The following is a 17869-nucleotide window of genomic DNA, read 5'->3' on the forward strand; positions in this document are numbered from 1 at the left end:
ATCCTTGGTATGGAAATCCCCCTTTTAAAATGGCTGGATCCGCCCCTGATACTCATGCTCCTTTAAAAAGTCTTATACATTCAAATTATATAGGCGTGACAATTCAATCAGACCTAAAATGGCACATTCACATAAAGACAATCTGTAATAAAGCTAACAGCACACTACTAGTCACTAGGTTTTCTTAGAAGGAATCTTAACATCAGTTCCACCTCAGTAAAGGAACAGGCATATAAATCTTAGTCAGACCATCACTAGAATATGCCTGTTCAGTATGGGACCCTTACTTTACTGAGGATATAAACAAAATAGAAAAGGTGCAAAGAAGGCCTGCTAGGTATGAACACAAATACGCCAACAATCGTTTTTTCCACGAACAATTAAAAACTGGAACAGCCTTCCTCAGAGTATTGTATTGAGTGACTCTATATCAACATACACCTATAGTCAGTAAATTCATTATGTGTAAATAGTTTTATCTTAATATTGAAAAAATAAAAATAAAAAATAAAAATGTGCACTACCGCTATGTAAAAATGTTATTATAAAATTGTTAAATTTTTACTGTATATACGTCTTCACAATGAAATGCGCAGTACAAGTGACATAAACTTCAACATGTTGAAGGCGGTCACTACAAAGTAGAAGTAGAAGTAAATTAGTCTTTGAAATGAATGCATGTTAAGTGAAGAGATGCGTTATGATTGCCAACGTCAAGAGATAACTATCCCTGTTGTATTAAATAAGGCAGTGTTTGCACGACCCGCATGCATGGACGCGTAGAAATTTGCATTCGTAGGCTACAGGTACACATGTACCCGCATCCAGTTTTATAGTTAAGTGCCATCGGAACAGGAATAAACTGTGAAATAAACGCGGAATTTATCGCAATCAGTAAATAAATTGATTACTCACAGAGATTTTAAGATTTAAAATGTATTAACTTCGACTTTGTAACAAAAGTTCAATGCCAATTTCATTTATAAAAAAGATGATGTGGTATGATTGCCACTGAGACAACTCTCCACAAGAGACCAAATGACACAGAAGTTAACAACTATAGGTCACCGTACTGCCTTCAACAATGAGCAAAGCCCATAATGCATAGTAAGCTATAAAAGGCCCCAAAATGATAAATGTAAAACAATTCAAACGAGAAAAACAAACATTTTGCCATGTCCCTAATCGTTCTAATACGCTTCCGTAAAAACGTGCCTGGTTAGTTTTTGAATAATTTTCTTTTAAATATTAATTATAATTAATGATATAATGTAATATACGCAGAAAAATTTAAATGATATTCAAATTTAAAAGCATTACAAACAAGTGAGAAAAACATAACAGTTTAAGTTCTTAACATAAATGATCATAAATATATAAATTTAAATTGTGTTTATTTGTAGTCGTTTTAGATAATTTTGTTTCTGTTTTGAATTTTTTTTAGAAAATTACTTTCACGACAACTTTAATTCTGCACAAAATCTGGTTCCCGGTAAATTCAGTATACGGTTCCAAACTTCTATCAGGTTAACACCTTCATCTACATGTACTACATGTATGTATCTAGTACATAAGTTTTGTCCTCTAACCAATCTCAGCAGCAACAAAAAAGATACAAATAATGTTGATACATTTAGTAACACAGACAATGTACATCGTTTTCTATTTTGAATAAGAATAGCACAGGTGGTTTTGTTTCATCTGAAAAAGCAGTTAAAGACCTCATTGCTGAGTTTGAACTTAAAACCAGTTCTAAATTTAGTGTGTTTAAAAAGGATAAATTGTTTGGGAAAGAAAATGGCTTGGGTATGTATACAAAATTCATACATGGTAAGATTTAACATGTTTATGCTTTTGTTGCCACAATTTTATAATTTTTCTGTCTAAAAAATTCTCCACATACACTATTGTTTTCTTTACAAACTTCGTATTTCATCCTTGTAAATTGACAACAGTAAACCCATCCACTGCCATTTACTTCCGTAATTGTCATTTTAATACATGAATTTTTCGTCTGCTATTTTATTCATATAAGCAACTTATCATCACTGCATGTCACATTATAAAGAAAAATACTTTATCACAAAACTATCCAGTGATTTATATAATGTAGTCCCTACATATTATTGCTTACAAAACTCATTTCTGACTTGAAATCAATTTTGTTTATAGATCACCCTTTTCTTTTATAAATTTGTGCCATTCATATTTACTGTGCATGGGTGGATTTACCAGACAAATACAATTCCGGTACATGTATAAACAGGGATGACTCACTTGTTTTGTTGATTTTAATTGTTATTATTGCAAATAAAGATGAATATAACACAAAGTCTATATTATGTGGATTTTTTTAATCTAGGAAAATAGCTTATGGTGAAACAATGACCACTCCATAAAGTCAGCTTCGACAAGATGTGAAACCATTCAAAGAAATTTATCACATTATTACAATAAATCTAAAACAGATGTATATGAAATACAGCATCAATTTTATTTAATTTGACTTTGAGGTGTTAAATCATGAACACTGTTTAACTTATTTGCATATATTCACCATGCTTACATGTATATTTTATAGAAAGCAACACTATTGATGTAATAGTACACATTAATAGTTCAATGTATGAATTTTAACCAGAGCAGACAGTTTACATAACATGGTTTATTTGTTAAATCTGGTAAAATAACAAACCGCGAAAATTATCCACTTTACATTTATTGGTTTGTATTTTTACTGGAAGTATTTATACTTTTTTATTAACTATGTTAAAATCAAATACTGTATGGGTACATTTTAGATTTGCAAAATATAACAAGTGATGTGAGGTGGAGAGATACGCAAAAAGATGCAGTGCCACTCATCCCCTACGACAGAATTCAATTTTTTATTCTTGGGAAAAAAAATGGGATTGTCATCAAGGCAGACAAAGGAACAAGAGTTCTATTGAAAGAAACAGAAAGCGATTGGAAGAAACAGTATACATATTATTTGATTGTTTTTCATAATTGAACATGATTGAACTTGAACCACTTTATATCTAGAGATATCAAACATGTCAAATCCATTTGCATATTGTTAATACAGGTGCATTTATAGATTTCCGGATAAGCAAAACAACTTATAAGATGTCTGTATGTATTATATAGTTGATTGTGTATGACTTCGATGTTACAAAGGCCTGTTAGGTGTTAGATGTAGACATTATATATGTAGGTGTGATAGATACAATAGAACAATTATTACAAAGATATGATGTCTGTATGTATTATATAGTTAATTGTGTATGACTTCGATGTTACAAATGCCTGACTAGGGTGTTACGAGGGCATGACTGGGGTGTTAGATGTAGACATTATATATGTAGGTGTAATAGATACAATAGAACAATTATTACAAAGATATGATGTCTGTATGTATTATATAGTTGATTGTGTATGACTTCTATGATACAAAGGCCTGACTAGGGTGTTACAAAGGCATGACTGGGGTGTTAGATGTAGACAATTATATATGTAGGTGTGATGGATACAATAGAACAATTATTACAAAGATATGATGTCTGTATGTATTATATAGTTGATTGTGTATGACTTCGATGTTATAAAGGCCTGACTAGGGTGTTATGAGGGCATGACTGGGGTGTTAGATGTAGACATTATATATGTAGGTGTGATAGATACAATAGAACAATTATTACAAAGATATGATGTCTGTATGTATTATATAGTTGATTCTGTATGACTTCTATAATACAAAGGCCTGACTAGGGTGTTACAAAGGCATGACTGGGGTGTTAGATGTAGACATTATATATGTAGGTGCATTAGATACAATAGAACAAATTATTACAAAGACATGATGTCTGTATGTATTTTATAGTTGATTGTTTTTTTGTTAATGATAAAGAAATATTATAATATTTGAAGTGTGAAGTGTAAAAAGATTGAAATAAAAAAGAAATCTGTATTACGGAGTTGTATGCATTCCATCTATTTAACATTAAAAGTACTGGTATCTTTAATGTTTTGGTATAGAAATTTACAGAATAGGGTCTCTAGCAATTAATAGGTAGATGTTCAAATATAAAGTATATTATATACCCCTGAGGGCATTAGTCTTTACTCCCAACAGGGTATGATAATGTACACCATGATATTATGAAAGATGTTTTTATAAAAATAATAACATCAGTCTATCTTTCAAAAATGATTCCTTTGCAAAAGTTTAAATGATATATACATTTCTATATTTCCTTAAATGCATTTTACATGCCACCCATCATAGATTACTTCTGTCTTTTAACACAATCCAAAACTTGCTTCAATATTTTTTATTATTGCTTTTCTTCAGTGATTAAATTTCAACCAATTATTACAAAACAGGTAGCAAAATTCAGTACAGTGCCTGATTTATGAGTATAAACTGTAATTATTTTTATTAGAATACTTCTTATGTTCCAATAAATAAAATTTGAAAACGTATTAGTTAGTAGTTATTTTATTCAAGGATGAATTTTTAAAGGGCCATGACATGTTTCTTATTCTCATCATGCTCATGCTATTGATGGAATAAGAATAGAAGGGAAAAACAAAGACTCACTGCTACTGCTAAAGTAAGTTAAAAAAACTAAATTTGTATTACTTAATGTAAGAAATGAGCTAATAATACATTTGTATCTTGATTTTGTTATGTTTATGTGCATTTGAATCAAGAACAAACATTAGTTTGTACCTTTGGTTGTTTTCTGCCATTTGGTCATGTTGTTGTCTTTTAGACACAATCCCCATTTCCATTCTCAATTTTATACACACATAACACATGATCCATATGCTAGTAGCCTGATTTTGTATTAATGGTTAAGGAAGTTTCATTTGTGCACACAATATTCTATTTTTTCTTAACTAGACAATATGTTGTAAAAATAAAACACATTGAAAAAGACTTGTCCTGGCTTGTCTGTCTCACAAAGGGTTTGTGCAACTTATTCCTGAAGTTTTCAAGCTATAACTCTTATTTTATGTACGATTTGTGGACACATTTCAATTTTTTTCCTGATCAATTACAGGTTGTTGGATTTACTAATTTACAATGTATTAGGTATGCAGGGTAAATAATTGATTGATTGTTGTTTGATTTATTTTCAGTTGCAAATATTGTGGCATGTTCAGGAAGGGAAAAAAATTAACATTACATACAATAGGTAGAGGTCTACCAGGATAAAGGGTAGTAAATTTTGGACAGCCACTTGAAAGAGTATGTTTGATACAGACAGAAATTTTGCCTAGCAATTAAAAGACCACCTACAGACTCCTCAGAGGATGGTTGCAAGGGTTATTCAATGTGAAGAGAATGTGGAATCCCTCTTTCTCTTGTGAACAGATATCAGAGATAAAAAATTCGGACCGGTCTTTGCTGCATTATTTTACATCGAGCACAGCCAAATAGATCCCCCACTTTAGCAAGCATCTTACTGCTGGAATGAGAAAGTACAGAGATTATCACGCTCTAAAACATACATATTAGACATCCAAAGTAAGACAGCTACATTGAATAAGCAAAAAATTAATTAAAGTTATTCTTTACTACAACTGTTAACGATAAAATCTAAAGTTTGCAGAACTTTATTCATGTGTCATGCAGGGGAATAATCTTTATCTAGTTAACATTTAATTTCTATTCATGATATTACATGAGGTTAAAAAATCTGTCCACTTTAATTATAAGTATTTTTATTTATTTATTTATTTAGGTTAGTTAACACATAGATGTATAAACCATGGGTTTATACATCTTTGGTTACCATATATAAATTGGGCTTAAGGATGACTACTTGAAAAAAAGACAGGACAAAAGATTTGAGTAATAAAAAGGCAGGATGACGATTTATGTAAAATAAGTCATGATACACTAAGAAAAAAAAAAGACAGGACCGAATAGAGTGAAAAATAAAACGGCAGGACAGAAATAACAACTAAAAGAAAAATTTTCCTCCTAGCACCACCTCCCATAAAAATCAAATGTCAGCTCCCTAATTGTTGTCATTTATTATTACAGCTAGAGCGTAATTGTTCAAAGCGAAGATAAGAGTAACGCTACATCGCTACATAATTTATTATTTGCGATAGAAGAGAAATTATTCGGCGGGATACAATTTTTCATTTTTGGAAATACCCATCTATTTTTAACGATACACACATTTCGGTGACGTATGCATTTCTAAATTCCAAAACAGATATAGGTAGAGATATGTTATAATCCGGTATGGCACGACTGGTGTGCTGTTCAGTGCGTCTATATCTTTTTTGTTGGTTTTGTCCGTCATTTCGTCCAATCAGAGTAAAGATTTGTTACATCATTCATGCCGTTACCATAGTGAAGCGTCCTTTATAAACGGGTCACAAACCGAAATTATACTGACTGCGTCAGAAAAATGACTGCTCATTTCCATAATTGATTTTTTTCAAATGTTTGTAAGGATTTGTGTCTAAAATAGCCAGTACTATTTTCCTATGCATATAATATCTATTTATGATATACATGTAACCGATGGTTTCGGGATACCGATTCATTTTTTTTAGGTGCAATTTTACGTTAAATTCTTTCAAAATTAATTTTAAGATTACTCATGGAAAACTTTATGGAGAGGCTCAATAAAAGAGGTAAAACAATTTTCCTCTGTATTAGTTTTACTCGCAGAGTCAAAAATAAATAAAATGTCAAATCCTACTGGATACTAAATATTAAAGTATATAAAAAGAGTCTTTAACATATACTTACAACAATTTCCAACAATTTAACATATTTCCATAAAACCAAAATGCAATTCGGCTTTGCATGTTCCTGATGGATGAAGGCATTTTAATTAAGGACGTAACTCACCAAAATAAAATAATCTGTATTAAAATACAGTAACAATACGTAATTTAGCCGTTTAAACAGCAGTTTGGGTTTAGCTTCAATGAGAATGTCCCAATTTTCCACTTTAGGGATAAATATTAAAATCTGGTAGAATTCTGACACACTGGCAGTTTTGTGCAATCTTCAGGCATTTATAACTTGGGTCCAATTATCGCTTTTTAGAATAGAAGCCATTTTATTGTAAGAACCTATGAGTACACCCATGGAGCTCTGATACTGTGAATTTAAGTAAAGACTTAAACAAAATATTTGCCGCTATTGTGAAATAGATTCAGGGGGAAATTGGCCCTACCCTTTGATTTAAAAGTCTAATTTAACTTTTATATACACATGTACGTGTTGGAATAGGAATAAGAATAGGAAGACTTATATTCCTGGTAGGGCGTCTGTTTGATATTTTATCGGACTGCGAACATTTATTGAATTCTTTATCCGGCGTTCAGACAGTGCCTTGTACTTTTCTCTTTCAGTTGTCCCATTCGATGTCAACTGTTAAATATCGGCGTTCAGACAGTGCCTTGCACTTTTCTCTTTCAGTTGTCCCATTCGATGTCAACTGTTAAATATGTTATCGTACTAAATTTTATGCAAATATTTGATACTGGACGTAAGAAAACAACTGCAAGTGATTTCTAACAGTCTACAGGGAGACTGAATTCTGTACTATTTATTTGACAGCCATCAGATCTTGGGGCCATCAGAAGTAGTAGTACATCAGTGCTTTGATTGTTGCTATACTGAAGTAATCTTATTCGCGGATAACCGTACTTTGTTTACCTCTAGATGTAAAAAAATGTAACGATAGAAAGAGATGTGGCCCGGGGGTATACGTCATTTAGATATCATCCTACGACACAATTAAACTAACGGCATTTAAAGATCAACATTCAGTCATAAACGAGAAGTTGTTAAAAATTTACCATAGTCTATATGAAAGATTTACCATCAACATGGTCAACACCACATTTTTCAAAATAAATAAAAAAAAAAAAAAAAAAAAAAAACACACACCCATTAAGATATGATATAAAACAACCATCAAGAGGTTTTTGACTTAACATTGACCAGCGGACAGAGCTAGATCGAGATAAGCTATATTATTGTTGTTGTTTTTGGTTTTGGTAGGCGGCTTACTTATGTAGTAATTGCGCCTTAAATTCATATAATATACGCTGTCCTTAATTTATTTTTAGCATTACATTTTGGCGAGTAATTATATGAAACTGTGACGAACATGGTTGACTGTGTTATAATAAAGTATTTATATGTAGAAGAAAAAACACAGGAAAAAAAGGTAATAGGAAAATGAAAAATAAAGCCAAAAAAAAAGAAAATTTAGTTCCTAATGAAATGTAAATTATTAACTGCTAGGTATCATAAAGTTGTTCAGAAATTTCATCTGATTGTTCACCTTTGTGTCGTCTCTGATCACAGGCACTTGTCTCAGAATTTTTTACCTATATACCTTAATATAACATCAAGGTATATAGGAAATTTTTTTTCTGAGACAAGTGCCTGTATCTGTGATATACTTATAAAAATAAAGTATACTAAGAAACATAGAACAAGACATTTGCTAGTTAAATGCTACCAATGTAAGGACGTCTCCCACTATTGATGTAGCAAATAAAGAATCCTTTAGTAAGGATTGATATTTTTATTTTTTATTTTATGAAAAGCTATATGAAAGAACATAATATCACGATGTAAATCTTTAGCGGAGAAGTACTGAAGCGTATCACAATGGTTTAATAGATAAATAAATAACAAAAGCACAAATAAAAACAAAGAAATACTATAACTAAATCGTATCAAAGAATACATGCACCTAGGCTATATATCATGTAATTAAAATAATGATTTAGAAATTGAGACTAAAATTAATTTTGTATTCCGTGTAAACCATTGTCCTTGTTTTAATCTTATTAAAATAAATCCTTCTTTTTTAATTCCCCTTTATTTTTGTACTATAATACGACCATAAACTTTTAATACTGTGACTTTGTCATTGTGAGAAAAGATATAAAAGTAAATACTATAATAATTTATATGATTAAACAAATTATAAATTATAAAAAAAATGCATAAGATTAAAATGCAACAAGATTTATCTTTTATTTAAGTTTATTGAATATTTCACTTTAGTATGGAAACTATTTTAGGTTTATTTGTACTCACGTTTGACATGACCAGTCCCCATGAACAATGCAAAATCTACACTACAATCAACAAAAGCTTAATGGCTATTATTTATTACATATTCATCCGATGTGTCTCACTTCGATAGGTACAAAAGCATGTATTCAGGTCGTATTAGTTTTGTATCCAATTGACATCTTTAAATGTCAGAGGGAATATCAAGACTTGGTGTTGAATTATAGAAAGACAATTTTTGCAGCTTCAATGAATACCTTACGAATGCAAATGACTAGTTTAAAAATTACAGTTAGTTTGATGAATAAATCTTTCGGTTATCAGAAATCAAATCTCTACTGTACCCTTGTTTATAATTTATTGAACTGTTTACAACCTAGGAATATATTTGTGTAGCAAACTTTGAGTTTGGTGTTTAATTAATGAAACATTTGCATTTTGTGACAATTTCTATCAAAGTATTTAACTCAATAATATCGACAGTAACGATGACAAGAATACGTACATAATAAAGTGTGTTGTAACCTAGTTGAATATATACCTATGTTGCACTTAATAATATATAAATGTTATAACCCTGATATCAGACAAACCAAGATGCCAGATCACCATTTACCTAGCCTTGATGATATACAAACCAATTGTCCTTTTTTGATATTAATTAAGAAGCCAGGAACGTTATGATGATTTATACCTTTAAGTTAGTATATTGACTTTCAATAAACTTATGATATAGAACATCAGTACCTCACCATGTGCCTGTATTACGGAACCACTCGTATAAACATTACCGTCTATGGACCACACTATACGATCACCAGACAGTCCTATGATTCTATTAATTGATAGACATTGGTAGTTTGACCAGAACTTTCTCAGAACTACCTTGCGTTCGCACTGATGTACACTTAAACATTTTCATCAACGTATTATTTTAAATGTAGTTTTAATAAAAGTATCATTTAAACTTTTGTGTTTCTAACCCATTACGTCACAGTGTCCATTCCTGAACGTTAGGGTAAATCGGATGTATTCTTCTAAGGTTTCAGTCTCGTTGAAATCTCGTTTTGGAATTATTTCCAAAACATGTGATACAAGTGGAATGTTGTCGACATCCATGAAATTGAAGGCAAACGTAACCCTGATGTTTATAATAACTTACAACGAATTAAACAAACAATTTGCCTCAGTCTGGTATAAAATAGTTGAAAAGATAAATGTTTCTTTATTTCAAATTTGGAAATATATATGATTATATATTAAAAATACCTTCATTTTAGCGTCGTTTATAGATACCAGTCAATGCAGCAGGTTCCGTCGTGTTTTGGGCGGTTGACAACGCAATACATGTTGGCGATATATATGCTGTTCTTTTATCGCGAAAATAAAATAATAAAAAATAACCTTTTATTTTTGGTAAACATTTTTCATCGTAACTTTGCATAGATGCAGAGTGCCGAGATATTTGATGTTATTTGACATTGATTGCTCTGATCGACTTTATCCCATTCTTCTTCTCACTCTTTACATTTAATTATATTCTTTTTTTAAATGTTCTGTATCTTTTAATAAGTAAGCATGTGTACGCTTTATCCATATATGTTTTTATGCATAATAGAACGAGTTTTTTATTATTCTGGGTTGAGTTTTTTTGCAATAAATTCTTCTTTATGATGCACGCCGTTTCCCGATGATTTTTTTTTAAAAGCAGAAATCAACGTGATTTTAAAATCATTTAATTGATTTTATAGATTCATGTTAATTTACACGCTTGGGTGAACAGGGATTGGTGTGTTTTGTTGTTTGAGTTGAACATGATGTACAATACAAGTACAGATGATGAAAAATGCACCATTTCATAAAGTGGTGAGACGACTCGCATACGATTAAAAGCAGTTCTCTGTAACAACCACCAATGTGCGTCAGGCATAGTCTAAGACTTTTTTTTTAAATTTTGTTTGTTGGTAGCTATCGGCAAACATATAAGAAATATATTGACAAACACATTGTTTATGTCCCCATTGCCATGGTTACGGATCCCCTTAGATTTTGGCTCAAAATTACATTTTTTTGAGGTAGAAAAAATACCATTTTTAGTCAGTTATCATGCACACATTTCAATTCTGATGAATATTGTAACATTTGTTCATTAAAATATAACATTTAATTAGTTAGATAAAAGGTAAATAATAGTTCTAATGAAAAGGGGAGAAGGTGGCAACACTGATTAAAATAAGGGAGTTTTAATTGTATTCAAGAAGACAAATTATAGGCATTTAGCATGAAGTAATTACACACTTTTGTATCCACACCCATTTACATTGAAGTTATTAATGTAAACTAACAATGTTGCCTAGTAATGATTTATTACTGAAGGTGTGGGATTCAGGTTATTAGGGTTTGTTACTGAGGGAACCTTAAAGTGAAATTTTTATTCTTTTGTAAAATAATTTTGACATTGTTATTAAAATATCTCATAAACTATGACAGATAAAGGATGAAAATCTATTGAAAAATGTTGCGCATTCATTGACCTTAAGTTTGATCTAAAGGTAAAAGGTAATTGATGACCTTGACCTTTGACTTTAAATTTTTTTTTATTAGATTTTGTCAGAAATGATTACAAATTTACCCATACCTTGAATAGAAAAAACGTTCAGAACATTTATTGCTTATATGTGGTAACAAGGTTAAATCCTAGAGGTCAATACTTGATATAAAAGTAAATAGCAACTAGATATTTTTAGGTACAGACTAATATGAACGGTTATATAGATCCTTATTGAATGGCGAGGGGTCAACATCCTTACCAAAGACTTAAGTAGCCATTCTCATATAGTTGGAAAATGCCTAGCAATCATCAATGTTTTGACCCCTTGTGACAAAATTCCGAAATTTTGGAACTACATTTGTAAATGTAATTCTTTCTTTCAATTAGAATGTCAAATTCCTTTTACGAACAGAAATAAGTTATTGACATGTTTTTACTCATGTGTATTTCAGTTAATCATCAGCCACGTTGTCTTTTGTTTTGACTTAAAATATCTTAGATATTTTTTGTGTGTAGTAAGTGTTCATGAAACTTTAAATCATTCGAAATAAGTACCAATGCTGTTTTCTTAGGCATATATATAGGTTTACAACAAAAATATTTACTTTGAAACTGCATACTAGTAATCAAATGTTATATTAAACTTAACAGTATATATATAATGCATAGCATATATTCTGTAAAAAGCCCATATTCTGTTGCCACCTGATAAAAATTATGGCTGGTACAGGTAAAAATAGAACACTGAAATAAAAACGGTAGTTCTTGGCTTATCTTACAGGTATATTATGTTTGTTAGGTGTTGATCTATCTTAATATTTTCAAAACAGAAATTAAATGTCAGCTTTTAGCAAAATATTTAGTTATTTTACTTGAAAACTATTTTAGATAAAAGATCACAAATATACTTAAAATGACTTTAAACGACGATTTAAAGGGCAAATTATGCTTTTCTCATCTGTTGTCATCCGCCATCTTGTTTAAACTTGTGCAAAAGTCTGGTTCTCTTAAATTACTGGGCAAATTGGAACCACAACTTATCATTCGTATGATATGTACATACAAAAAACATCCGAAGGGTCATAAATACACTATAATATAGAATAAAGGAACTGCTGAATTCAAATTTGATTTTGCGTTTTTGCTTGAAATGTTATTATAATTTTATTGTATCAATTGAACGCAAACATACCAGATGAATCATACAGCATCATTGGGGCTCGGATAGAAGGTAATTTAGCATATTTAAGTTATTTGTATTGAAAACTTTTATAGATAGATGGAAAAAATTTCCAAACAAGACTAATTAATCAACTTGACCGAAATTGTATATATGCTCCATGCAGGCGTTATGCCCTTAAATGACGACTGTTACCCATTTTTAAGTCTAATTACAGGTTATTTTGAAACTGCAATTAATCGGAAAAAAAACTTTATACAGATTCAAATTCAGATTCAATATTTTATTATAGTCTTACCACATACAAACATACCATAAGATTCACATAAAAACACATAAAACAGTTAAAACATTTGCAATGTATGCATCAATCTTAAAAAGATTTATGAGAGACTTTTAAGACACAATATATACATATAATTTTTTTTATACATTTACATTTGAAATTTACAATGTCCATCTAAACTTCATGAATGTAAAACATGTTTTTCTTTTAAAACTAGTGAAATAAAATACTGTTTCTTCTCAATAAAATACTGTTTCTTCTCAATAAAATGTTGTTGCAGGTTTTGGCAACAACATTCTCATTATGAAATAAAAATATAAATTTTTCACTATCTGATAATAGGTTAAAGCGTTCATTAAAACGTATAGCAACACACGTATATACAACAAAAATAATTAGCCAGACAAGATCTACAAGAAAGTCAAATCTGGCATGAATCTTCAGTCAACTTCCCTCTTCTAATGATGATTGTATCCTTTTTGTTATGCTAAAAATTATGGTCGATAAAGAAAACTGTACACAGCTGAAACAATCAGCAAAAGCAAGATGTTGAAAAACTATAAAATACAGAGAGAATTCAAACTTTAAACAAAGCCAACCAGCTATAATAGATCTTTAGACATGTCAACATGATCAAAATCAGTTTGTCTACTCCTTTAGCGAGTTATTATCCTTCAGTGACAATTTTCTCTGATTTAAGTGTTTGTAACGAAAGCAAGGTCTCTGATAAAACTTTGAATTTATATTAAGTTGAAAAACTGTGTGAATGATTGACCAAAGTCCGTTTTCAGAGACAAAGAAGCTGTGAAATGTCTATCATCTCTTCACGATGAATATGTTGTTTTTCCTACGGACAAGGTGTAGTACCACCAAATCGTAGTACATCACATCCGAAAAAGGGTCGAAAAAAGAGTCGAAAAAAAATTTTCCTTTGAATTTGACAGTTGTAGGAAATTAATCCTACATTTCATTGCAGTAAAAAATTTCTGAGTCATAAACATATATCTTTGGTGTTTCAGAGCACCCTTATTTTTTTATTTGGTGTTTCTATAGAATATTTTGGAAACTTGAGGTTACATGGTTACTAAAGCTTGTACACAGGGAAAAAAAGGGGTGAAAATTTGATTGGTTAACTTCCAGTGATGGTTATTTTCTTCTATGCAATGAAATGGTATGTGAAATTTTGTCTATAGTACTGGACAAGGCAAAACTTTACTCATGCCAAGTATTTCTTTATTTGAAACAAAGATAAATTCTGCACAATTTTTTGAAAGGTGCAAATTTATCAAAGACTAATAGGGGAAAAATCAATGGTGGTATTACACCACAAAGCTTCAAATAATATTGTCTTTGTATGTAAATCGTTCTACTACGAGTGTCTTGTAAAAGAATTAGGAATAAATGAGCACTCAAGTAATCCCACATACAAAAACATATCATTTGACAAGGATGAGATTTTGGCGAATCATAAGTCCTTCATGGCTTCAATGAACATTACATTGAACAGCAAATCTGAGGACTAACCTTGTTTGTATTGGATACCTATGCTTCACAAAATTCCGTTCAAACAACGGTACATTGCCGGTTCATCTGCATTTTCTACAAAGGATTGTCAAAAATTCTGTCCGCAGTGAAAGAGGGTCTTCAGAAATACTGTGAAACTGTTTACTCGCGTATAGTATTAACCATATGTGGATTCTAAAAAACTCTAAAGAACTTCTGGATAATTTTAAATCTCGATCCTTTCTCAGAAATTAATTCTATCAAAACTTTTGATTTTTCAACCCTGTATACCACCATTCCCCGTGTGAAATAGAAAAATCGTCTAAAAGAAATAATCCACAATGCTTTTCAATATAAAAATGGTAGCATACGCTATAAATTTATTACTTTGTGATACCATACGACATATTTTGTTAATAGTGAACAAAAATGTAAGAAATGCAGAGGAACAAGTAATCAGTATGCTGAAGTTTCTTATAGATCATAACATATTTGTTGAATTTGGAGGTAGACTTTTTCAACAAATTGTCGGCATTCCTATGGGAACGAACTGTGCGCCTCTCCTTGACGACCTCTTCTTATTTTCTTATGAGTCGGAGTTCCTTCAGACACTTGTCGAAAACAAGAAAATCAAAGAAGCCAGATCATTAAATTTCACATTCAGATATATTGATGATGTTCTTTCCATCAACAATTCAAACTTTTCTGATTGGGCTGCATTAATATTTCCTCCAGAACTAGAAATTAAAGAAACAACAGACACGGCTTCCTCCGCCTCATTTTTAGACTTATACCTCGAATTTGACATAAGCAGTCATCTCAGTTCCAGAATCTATGACAAACGAGACGATTTTAATTTTGAAATTATCAATTTCCCCCACCTCAGTAGAAATATACCAACTTCACCTGCATATGGGATATACATTTCTCAACTCATTCGGTATTCAAGAGCTTGCAGCTGCTACTCAGACTTTATAAAACGTCATCAGTGTCTGAGCAGAAAGATGATGAACCAGGGTTATGTCAAAGAACGTCTTGTCCTTTTTCTAAAAAAAGTTCATCGGAAGATACCAAGACTTTGTTGATAAATATTCCGTATCAACTTCACAAATAATACATGATGGTCTTGAAGTATAGATTCTGGTTATCATCTTAACTACGTGTTATAGTGTTCTTGTATTTGTCTTTGTAAATTATTAACCTTTACTGTTTAGTCCATTTTTGGTAATATCCTTTTGGCGTGGCTCGGTACTTATACATCCCACCATTGTGTTATTGTGCTATGGTCATTTTTTGTATTCTTGTCTTTCATTTTTGCTTATGTGCTTTGTCTGTATGACATTTTGTTTTTCTTTGTTGACATATTTGTTTGTTTTATAGTGATTAAGATTATAACACAATGTTGACTGCTGTACCCCTGTTTTTGATATTTTTACCTATTATGTCTGTGTTTTTGTTCACACATTGTTGTCAATATAATGAAGTTTTATGCGACTATCATACAAGTAAGAGGTATAGCTAGCTATAAAACCAGGTTTAATCACCATTTGTGGAAATGCCTGTACCAAGTCAGGAATATGACAGTTGTTTTCCATTCGTGTGAGGTGTTTGAGCTTTTGATTTTGCCATTAGATAAGGGACTTTCTGATTTGAATTTTCCTTGGAGTTTGGTATTTTTGTTTTACTTTTAATTTTAGATAGAGTAAATTGTAATAAGCAATAATGTTCAACAAAATAAGATTGACACATAAGTCAATTGACAATCGGCACATATTGCCATTCAAAGTAATTTTTTTAATACTTTTGTCTTTGGCAATTATTAAAAGAAATGTTTTAGTAAAGGAGTAATTAAAACAAGTAGGAATGGGCAGAATTAGGATCTTTAAATTTTTATTAATCAGAATCGACTCATTATAGAAGTTGTTGCTTTCATTTGAAATAACATTATTTCTTTAATTTAGAAAAACAGAAAGCTAAAAACAAATTATGGAATCTTTTAAAATGCTCGGACGGCAAATATAAACATGGCATTGAGTCAATACTATCAGAGCAGGTTAAATTTTACTCCGAGTTGTTTAGCACTGAGGGTTGGGACGAAAACAGCGCAGAAAAAACTTATCGGATGTATTGACAGGAAACTGACGGACGATGATAGACAAACTATAGTACGACGTTGATGAATCAACATAGACAGATAAAAATCCTAAGAAAGATAAGTCTCCGGGAAGGGATGGGATTATATCGGAATTTATCTAATATACTGGGACCTTATCAAAACGGATTTCAAGTAGTTAAGGAAGTATTTTGACGACAATGAAATCAGTAAATCGCAACACCAAGGAATGTTAATTTTACTAAACAAGGGAGGAGAACGAAAATTAAGAAAAAAAAAAGAAAAAAAAAATGGAGGCCTTTAAGCTTGATAAATAAGAATTATAAAATTATATCAAAGATGTTAGCAGAGCGTCTACAACAGTTGTTAAATAAAATTATTCACCCGGATCAAAATGGTTTGTAAAAGGGAAAGATATCATTGATGGAAATAGACTTTTACAGGATATTGTTGAATATGTAGAACATGAGGATAAAGAGAGATTAATTATATTTCTAGACCAGCAGAAATCTTTTGATATAGTCGAATGGCGATGGCTGCATGATAAAGATATGGATGGCTTCCATTCTCCTTATAATTTTTGTAGCTGAACAAAAATGCTATTTAAAAATGTCAACACTTGTATTACAACGAATGTGTTTGTGTCTAAATCCTTTTCAATAAGCAGATCAATAAGACAAAGATGTCCTATAGCCCCCTTTTCATTCAGGCACAATACAAGCGGAACCAATGGCATGCGCCATTCGCGCAAATGTAGAAATACAGGGAATCATAATTCTAACGGAAAACAGCCATATTGAATCTAAATTATCAATAAAATTGAGAATAGAAACAGGGAATGCGTCAAAGAGACAACAACCCGACCAAAAAGCAGAAAACAGCCCAATGGGTCTTCAATACAGCGGGAAAATCCCGCAGCCGGAGGCGGGCTTCAGCTGGTCCATAAACAATAATGTATACTAGTTAAGCGAAACTGGACGTCACATAATGTTTACGATACGCAACTTATAAACAAATCCGAACAATTGGCTGAAAAAGTCTTCGAAAATATTGGTCTCCGGTTCCAAAATTAACTTCGAAAAAACAAAAGGTTTGTTATTGGGAGGCTCTAGGGCAAATAACCAAGGTTCAAAAAAATATCATGGATCAAAGATAGCATA

At 31.1% G+C, this 17869-nt stretch overlaps 1 protein-coding gene across 1 annotated transcript in view; it reads right to left on the reverse strand.

Annotated features, from left to right (window-relative positions):
- The window catches only part of LOC127714396 (sodium- and chloride-dependent glycine transporter 2-like), a 31106-nt gene extending 21914 nt beyond the window's left edge, over nucleotides 1-9192 (reverse strand). Inside the window, exon 1 of the mRNA XM_052220449.1 lies at nucleotides 9101-9192. Coding sequence (XP_052076409.1) covers nucleotides 9101-9109 — 9 coding nt within the window. The 5' untranslated portion in view covers nucleotides 9110-9192. The remainder of the gene's footprint in view (nucleotides 1-9100) is intronic.
- Between the last annotated feature and the right edge of the window lie 8677 nt (nucleotides 9193-17869).

The sequence above is a fragment of the Mytilus californianus genome, unplaced genomic scaffold (assembly GCF_021869535.1).
Source record: "Mytilus californianus isolate M0D057914Y unplaced genomic scaffold, xbMytCali1.0.p SCAF_9, whole genome shotgun sequence".
In the NCBI taxonomy this organism is placed as follows: domain Eukaryota; kingdom Metazoa; phylum Mollusca; class Bivalvia; order Mytilida; family Mytilidae; genus Mytilus; species Mytilus californianus.